This window comes from Triticum dicoccoides, chromosome 5A, assembly GCF_002162155.2.
Source record: "Triticum dicoccoides isolate Atlit2015 ecotype Zavitan chromosome 5A, WEW_v2.0, whole genome shotgun sequence".
Taxonomy (NCBI): domain Eukaryota; kingdom Viridiplantae; phylum Streptophyta; class Magnoliopsida; order Poales; family Poaceae; genus Triticum; species Triticum dicoccoides.
In genome coordinates, this window is record NC_041388.1 from 655,450,629 (window position 1) to 655,459,300 (window position 8,672).

Here is an 8,672-nt window from a genome sequence, read left to right on the forward strand (position 1 = left end):
GCAAGTTCAGAAAAAAGATAAATATTCAGAGGTCCAAAAGGAGCAGTACCGAATCAATGAGCAAGACGTACATACAGATCTATGGTTTTGAGATGTGTAAGTGAAGGCGAAGGGTAAATAGCTACCATTGCACAGAATAAAGATTTGCGGAGCCATCTAAAGATCTATCGTATGAGCAAGAGGCAGACGATGAACGCTGAAGAACTTTGAAACCCTAGGTCAGATCTGCGGGGGAAAGGATGGAAGATTTACCGGAGCTGAGGAAGACGCGAAAGGTTACCGCAATGCTCTGGTGCGCTCAGGTTGATGCAGCAGCCAAGGTTGGGGCAGAGGTCGATGGCGACGGCGGAGCTCCGAGGCTGGCAACGCGAGGAAGACGAACAAGGCACGAAGGGGAGAAAAGAAATGACCCTTTGGTCCTATTTATAAGGCGAAAGAACATGTGTCAGGCGCGACAATTAAGGGGCCACAAAACGGGGCTGTCGCCTCGATTTCCGTAGATCTATTAAACAAAGAAGCATAATGGATAGCTTCGTTATGACAGGTGACGTCACTCCGGTTTACAGCAATCAGAGAAGATGACATCATGGCGGTTTACCAATTTATGAGAAGATGTTGAAGATGAAGCTTTTGTTAAAGGATTGACATGAACCCGTTCAAATCAATATGGGGCCTAATGTTGGGGATATTATTACTGGGCGTAAACCGGCCTGTTTGGGCCGGGTTAGCTTCATCAGTAGTTAAGTATGTTAAAGCCCAAGAAGGCAGATGAGGGCTCAAGACCCATGGTCGGTTCAAGGCCTGTAGCCGTAAACCGGCGTTAGTAGTTAACTTGTATTGTAAGTTAGGAATAAGTAGAGACCAAACCGGACACATCTATGAGCCGGTATTGGGATTCTGTAAGCCGACGGGAGTCACCCGTGTATATAAGGGGACGACCCGGCGGCGGTTCAAGGACAGACAATAACTCGAGACATAGGCGAAGCTTGTTTGCTCCCTAGTCATCGAAACCCCATTAATTCCATCACAACTAGACGTAGGCTTTTACCTTCACCGAAGGGGCCGAACTAGTATAAACTCTCTTGTGTCCCTATGTCCGCTTTAACCCCTTCAAGCTAACCCGTTGCGATGGCTCCACGACTAAGTCCTTTCTCTAGGACATCTGTCGTGACAAAACCACGACAGGTCCCGACGCGCCTCGTTGCTCACCTCGAGCCATCGTGGCTCAATCCGCGGGCGACTCACCAAACTTTGTCGAGCTGTCCTTCTGCTGTTATAGTCACACTACAAACCGCCATGGCCAAATCGATCTGAGTCACCTCGCTGCCAGAGGCTTGCCTCTACCAAAATTCAACCGCCGTGTCGACTCGCGGTCACCAAGTCGCCTCGCCCTCACCGTGCATTGAGCCAGCCACACTGCCGAGCTGCCATCTGCCTGCCTAACTCGCCACCACGACCTGCAGAGTCGCCTCTGCCTTGCGGGTTTTCACAACTCCAAAGTGGCCACGCCTTCGGCGCCGGGTCTCTTCTCGCCTCCAACCCGTCAGCTCTGCAGTGATTGCCGCTTCTGGCGACCGGCCGAGAGCCGCCATCTTCCCGCGTGGATCAATAGGTCACCGTGGCTCGCCCCACCGGGTCTCCTTCGCCAATGCGGCCTTGCCGCCTTGCCGGACCAGCCTCCGAGCCGCCCAGCTCCGACCTGGTTGTTTCAATTCACCATTGTGGCCTCGACCCGGTGCCATTGATTCGCCAGGACTGTGCCGAGGGCCACCCCGCGTCTTCCACCGGCTCACTACACGGCCAGCCTCAAGTCACCGTCTTCAGACCTGCCTCGCTCCGGGCCGCTCTCCAGTCTCCACCTCCGCTATGAGCCGCCAGGGATCAAGCCGTCCATCCGTCTCTACTTTCACGACCGACGCTGTCACGGATTCGCCTTAAGCCAGCCTCCTCTCCTTTTGCCATAACCGCTGCGGACTCGCCCGGCCCCCTGAGCTACCCATGGGCGGCGTCTCCCTAACCCGCCGCCCTGGTTCATATCTGTCTCACTGCTGCGACCCGCCACCGGATTCCACTTCAACTCGCCGTTGATGTGGCCCCGAGCTGCTATTGTGGATCGCCGCCGACTCGACCCGCGTTTGGTTTCTGTCTGAGACGTCGCCGCGGCTTCAAAGCGCCTCCACCATTGCTAAGACCCACCGCCGGCTCACTAAAACCTCCGTCCCGGAGCCCTTACAGCTCCACGCCGAGTCGCCTCAGTCGCCGCATGTCACCGGGCTGCAGCCCCGGCTCGCTTCTGCTCTGTTCTCGCGTACATGCCCCTGAGCCGGCTCCACCCATGTTGTGTTGCTCCATGGTCGCGTGCACAACCCCGCTCATCGATCTTCGGGCTGTTCCACCATCCGCTGGCCGGTCTGGCCGTCTACTGGCTCCAACTGTAAGAGAGTGAAGTCTGAAACAGACCCTGTGGTTGTAGGCACAGACGCAAATGGACCTCAACCTCCAAATCCCGGAACTCCATACCCTGAACTCTCTAATCCTAGATTTTTTTTTATCCTTGTGTGTTTATCCAAACGCCGGGATTCGTACGTGGCTTGGGAAAGCCTGGGAAGGGGCTGAGTCAGCACCTGTAGGTGGGGTCTCAGGCTATAACCTGGTCGAGCCGGACCAACTCGCTAAGCCCCCTCGTCTTCCAGTTCGCCCCTTCCTCTCCCGCGACACGCCTCTGTTCATCTTCCACGGCGGCGACAGCAACGAGCGGATGATCGCGGCGGTCGCCGAAGACTTCCCTAGGAGAAAAGAGCAAGGTATGCCTGATCCATCTCCCCTCTCCAATCTCTGGTATTTTCTTCGTTTTTGTGTTGGTTAGGTTTAGGGTTTTTGTCTTGGTAAAGCTGCAAAAATTAGGGGTCTTAATTAGTGTATTTGCTATTCATTTATGTTGTCCGGTGTAGTAATCAGTTGTGATGCTTGCAATGTAGGTTCTTTTTGTTGAATCCATGGACCCGGCTGAGATTTTGAACGTCAAGTTTCATATAGGGGGGCAGTTTGTTCGAATTGGTCCTTCTCTGGACTATGTTGGGGGAGATGTGGCCTACTCTGAGATTGAGAGGGACAAGGTGTCCTTGCAGGAGGTCAAGGGTTTTCTTGCAGATCATTTGACAGTAAAGGAAAGCATGAAGTTTTATTTTCTTATGCCTAGAAGAGACTTGATTAATGGGCTGTTGTTTCTACATGATGATGCGGGTTGCATGATGATGTCAGATCAGACAACAAATGGTGGGGTTGCAGAAATTTTTGTGGAGTACAATGGGGAACAGGATGAAGAAGGAGAGCAGGAGAGTGGCTCTGATTTTGAGGATGAAATTTAGGATCATATGCAGGAAGGTGAAGAAGATATGCCTATTGTCATGACTGCTGAAGAAGTGCAATTGGATCATCAGAATGACAATGCAGATGAAGAATTAGTACAACAAGTGCTTGTCCCCAATGACAATGGTGTTGTTACTGCAGTGATAAGCAGCCCATTGAAGAGAAGAAGTTCTGAAGCTTGCAATCTTTCTCAGAGTTCTCAAGTGTGCAATCCTTCTCAGCCTGCAACACTGCCCACAGTAGCAGTTTCAGCAAGATATAAAGCAACAACACAAGGATCAGGGCTTGCAACAATAGCACAAGGAGCAGAGCTTGCAGCAACACCACAAGGGGCACAACATGCAGTAGTAGAGCAAGGAGCAGAGCAAGCAAAACAGGAGTCTGATTCAGATGATTCAGAGGACAATGACTATGTTCCACATACCGATGATAGTGGAGAGGAATCAGAGGTAGTTGAGCTAAGAAAACATGCAAGGAAGTTCAGAAAAAGGATGAAAGACTCCAAGAAATGGGTTGCTTCAGATGCATCAGGGGCTGTTCCTATTGAGTTCATTGCAAATGTTGAAGAAGTAGTGGAGGAAATGGAATTTGAGTCAAGTGATGAAGATTATTCCTATGATGAAGATGAGGAGGGGCACATTGTTAGAAGGAAGAGCAAATACCCTAGATTTGACCCTCATACTGATATTCCACACTTTAGTTTGGGGATGGTTTTTAGAAGCAAAAATCAGTTTGTCAAAGCAATTAAGAGATATGGTCTTGCTACAAAAAGAATCATCAATTTCTTAAAGTCTGAGGAGGTGAGGATTAGAGCCAAATGTGGATGGCCTGGGTGCCCATGGCTTGTGTATGGAGCAAAGACTAGCAGGTGCTCAAGGTTCCAAATCATTAGATATGAGGATGAGCACCACTGTGCACAAAATAGGGAAAACGGGCTTGTTTCTGCAAAGGTCATAGCAGAAAGATATGAACATTTCATCCTTGCCAATCCACTTTGGAAGATTGATAGCATCAAATCCACTGTCCTAAAAGACATGTTTGCTGATGTGTCTACCTCAAAGTGCAAGGCAGCAAAAAAGATTGTCATGGATAAGTTGATATGTGGTATGAAGAGTGAGTATACTAAAATATTTGACTATCAGTTAGAGTTGCTTAGAAGTAACCCTGGAAGTACAGTTGTTGTTTGCTTGGATCCAAAAGAAATGGAAATTAATGTTTTCCAACAATTCTATGTTTGTTTCAATGCTCTGAAACAAGGGTTTAAAGCTGGATGCAGGAAAGTAATAGGCCTAGATGGATGCTTCTTCAAAGGAGCATGCCAAGGTGAATTACTTGCTGCAATTGCTAGGGATGCAAACAACCAAATGTACCCTGTGGCTTGGGCTGTTGTGGAAAAAGAAACTGTAGAGACATGGAAGTGGTTTATTGGGCTGCTAATCAAGGATTTGGATATCAATGATCAAGGAGCTGGCTGGGTTTTTATTTCTGACCAACAAAAGGTAACTTTGTCTACAAGTTTTTTAGTATGTTGCATTCTTTGTTCCAACATTGCAAGTTGTAGTTGTTTTAATTGTTTTTATTATTGATGTTGTTTGTTAGGTAATGCTAGGTAGTTGTCGATAAGGTTCGGGGTTAGGGGTAGGTGAGGCTAGGTAGTTGTCGATAAGGTTCGGGGTTAGGGGTAGGTGAGGCTAGGTAGTTGTCGATAAGGTTCGGGGTTAGGGGTAGGTGAGGCTTTGTAGTTGTCGATAAGGTTTGGGGTTAGGGGTAGGTGAGGCTAGGTAGTTGTCGATAAGGTTAGGGGTAGGTGAGGCTAGGTAGTTGTCGATAAGGTTCAGGGTTAGGGGTAGGTGAGGCTAGGTAGTTGTCTATAAGGTTCGGGGTTAGGGGTAGGTGAGGCTAGGTAGTTGTCAATAAGGTTCGTTGTTAGGGATAGGTGAGGCTATGTAGTTGTCGATAAGGTTAGGGTACATATCTTCTTGTGTATTGCATTAATATATCCTCTTGTGTTAATATTTATGTGTCTTTTGTAGGGCTTAATTAATAGCGTGAGAGATTATTTGCCTAGGGCACAACACAGGATGTGTGCAAGGCACATTTATGCCAATTGGAGAAAGAAGCACAGGGATCATGAACTACAAAAAAGATTTTGGGCAATTGCCAAGGCTTCAAACAAACAGGATTTCAATTACAACAAGGCCAGACTTGCTCAAAAAACCCCTGATGGTGCAAAAGATATTATAAGGACAGAGCCGGTGCATTGAGCTAGGGCCTTTTTTCCATATGGATCGAACTGTGAGTCGGTGGATAACAACCTATGTGAGTCTTTCAACAATGCCATCATAGAATCAAGGTTTTACCCCATAATATCACAGCAAGAGATGATAAGGAAGAAGATGTATGTTAGAATTCAGGAACAGAGAAGCAAAAGTGATAAGTGGCATGGAACAGTTTGCGCTAACATTTTTAAGAAACTACAGGGCAATATCAAGAGAACTCAGTTCTGTGAGGTGCTCTGGAATGGCAAGGATGGATTTGAGGTGAAGCATTTGACTGGTAGAGGAAGGAGATACATAGTTAACCTTGAGAACAAGACATGCTCATGTGGTTATCTATAGTTGGCAGGCCTTCCTTGCTGTCATGCCATCTGTGCCATATACAAATGTGGAAGAAAAATAGAAGAATTCATTGACCCCTGCTACTACATTGAGACTTTCAAGAAAATATACGAGCATTGTCTCCAGCCTATGGAAGGTGAAGAATGTTGGCCAGTTTCTCAGAATCCTAGGCCTGTGGCACCTGGCTATATTGCAATGCCAGGAGCAAGGAAGAAAAACAATGATAGGAGGAGAGAAGAGAGGGAAGCACCCAAAGGAAAGAAACTTAGCAAGCATGGAATTCAAATCACTTGTGGATCATGTGGGGGTAAGGGACACAACAAAGGATCTTGTTTAAAGAATGCTGATAGAAACAAAAAAACAAAAGCATTTCTTGGCAACAGAGGAAGACAACAGAGGGCCAATGAGGTAATATGCAACTGTCCATTAGCAATTTTTCCTCTACTAAATTTTTAATATGCAGCTGACCAGTGCTTGTTGTTTTTCTTTGATTGCAGCAAGCAGAGACTAAGGCTGCCAAAAGCAGGGCAGCTACAGCTAGATCTTTTCAACCTGCAACCAGGACTCAAACTCCTCAATCCTCTCAACATGCAGCAACTACAAGCCCACAGCCAGGCTCCTCAAGTTTCAAACCTCCCAGAAGATCAGCACCAACTGGAAATGAAGCACCTGGAGGAAGTACATCTACTGGCACAAGTAGAGGAAGAGGATCAAATAGAGGGAGAGGCACTAGTGGAGGTTTCATGCCCTGGTTCACAGCTTCTGGGAACTACTGAAGTTGTGTACTACTAGAAATGTGTATCTTATAATCCATATGCAACCCTAGTGAGGTGTAGAACCTTGTGAAGTACTTTTATTTTGGATGTGTGTGTCCCTGTGAATTTGTTGTTATGTGCTATGTGCTATGCTAAGTGAACATGAATGCTGCCAATATGGCATGATCTATGTATAAGAAATTTCTTGTGATCTATATTCAGGATATTTCCTGAGAATGGGTTTAGTTTATTTAGTTGCTGTCAAAAATGATCATGGCTTCACTTATTTTTGCTGCTGCCAACAATGAGCATGGTTTCACTTAATTTTGTTGTTGCTAACAATTTTCTGTAATGTATGAGTTCTGCCAAAAATTAGAAGGGGTTCTGTTCATTCTTGTGAACATTCTCTATGAGTACATTGTTCCTCTTCTACAATCCCTACAGTTTATTTTTTTGCTGTAAAAAATGACAATTCAAACCTGACAAAAATTTGCAAACTGAATGCAGTACATTGCCAATTAAGAATTCAGTACATTGCCTGACAATTTTGGCACACTGCATTTCATTCAAACAAATGTAACAACTGGATTCAGTACATTTTCTGAATTCATTACATTGCCTCACATCCATTTGTGCCACATGAACTAGGATAAGATGATCCCCACAACTAAAACTGACACAAATATCATAATGCCACAGACCAACATGAAGCCTTTCTTAACACAATTATCACTAACTGAAGCACCAGTGTCATCCACTACAGTTTGCTCATTTCTCTTCTGTAGTTCCACACAGGATGCACCAACACCTGCATCTCCATCTTTACAGATTGCTGCTCCATAATCCTCTAGCTGCCATATCCTATCTCGAAGATCACCCAACAATACACGCAGGAATGGAGATGTTGGGCCGTTGTGCCACTCAATGAACCCATGCTATTGAAGAGTTAAACACAAGTTTGTCAGAGAAAATCAAACAAAGCAGAGGAGCCTAAGATTCAGCGCATGTAAGAACAGAGCACATACAAGAACAGACTACCTGAGCTTCAACGCACGCATAGTATCGCCTTCCAGGATTCGCCGCACTCCATGATATCCACCGCGGCGCCTTCCTCCCGCACTGGCTGCAGTAAATCGCCGGCTCATACTCCATCGGCTGCTCACGATACGGCACCGGCGACCTAGCTGCGGTGCCGCTCCGTCGAGTCCCTCCGCCGCGTGAACAGGCGGAACCAATCGAGGACGACGGCATCACCCTGGCCGCCGGCAATCGCCGCCCTCTCTCGGTCGCCTTGCTTTGAATCAAGGTGGTCGCTTTCCTCTCTCACTCTCGCAGTCAAACCTAGAAAAATTCCCCACCCGCGTCAGCTATTAAGAAGGAAACTACCTGAGCACAGCTGGCATTAGTAATTCGCAATCCCACCCTCTAATGGTGCCACGTCAGCAGATCCTTGCCTAAACGAGCTTTAGAGCGAAAAAAACCGGGATTAGAGAGTTCAGGGTATGGAGTTCCGGGATTTGGAGGTTGAGGTCCATTTGCGTCTGTGCCAACAACCACAGGGTCTGTTTCAGACTTCACTCACTGCAAGACTGCTCCTATTCGCGACTGACGACGCGGTTGTGGAACGTGGCATGTTAATGGATGGCAGTGTACACCCTGTTGGTAAATTATAAGGTGAAACTAACCACTACACCCCCTGGCAAGAAAGGAGGGTGCAAAGAAACTAAGGAGAGGATTTGACAAAGCAACGGGTGAAAGATTGGCACAGATGCTGAGAGAAAGAAACGTATACAGGATCATACACTTCCAGGGAGATGGACAGGACAGAGCACCCGTGCGCATGCAAAGAGCAATCCTGGGGACTGGAGGAAGCACTAGTATTCCAAGTGCTAGCCTGTATTTTGACTACAGAAGCAATAAGTCATTTGAC

The 8,672-nt window shown here is 47.1% G+C and overlaps 1 protein-coding gene across 1 annotated transcript; it reads right to left on the minus strand.

The window, feature by feature from the left end:
- Positions 1-7,316: 7,316 nt before the first annotated feature.
- Positions 7,317-8,116, minus strand: LOC119298297. The gene is made up of 2 exons (XM_037575753.1): positions 7,781-8,116; positions 7,317-7,677 (listed from the first exon to the last, which is right to left on the minus strand). The coding sequence occupies exons 1-2, from the start codon at positions 7,991-7,993 to the stop codon at positions 7,387-7,389; spliced, it is 504 nt and encodes a 167-aa protein (XP_037431650.1). The 5' UTR covers positions 7,994-8,116; the 3' UTR covers positions 7,317-7,386.
- Positions 8,117-8,672: the final 556 nt, after the last annotated feature.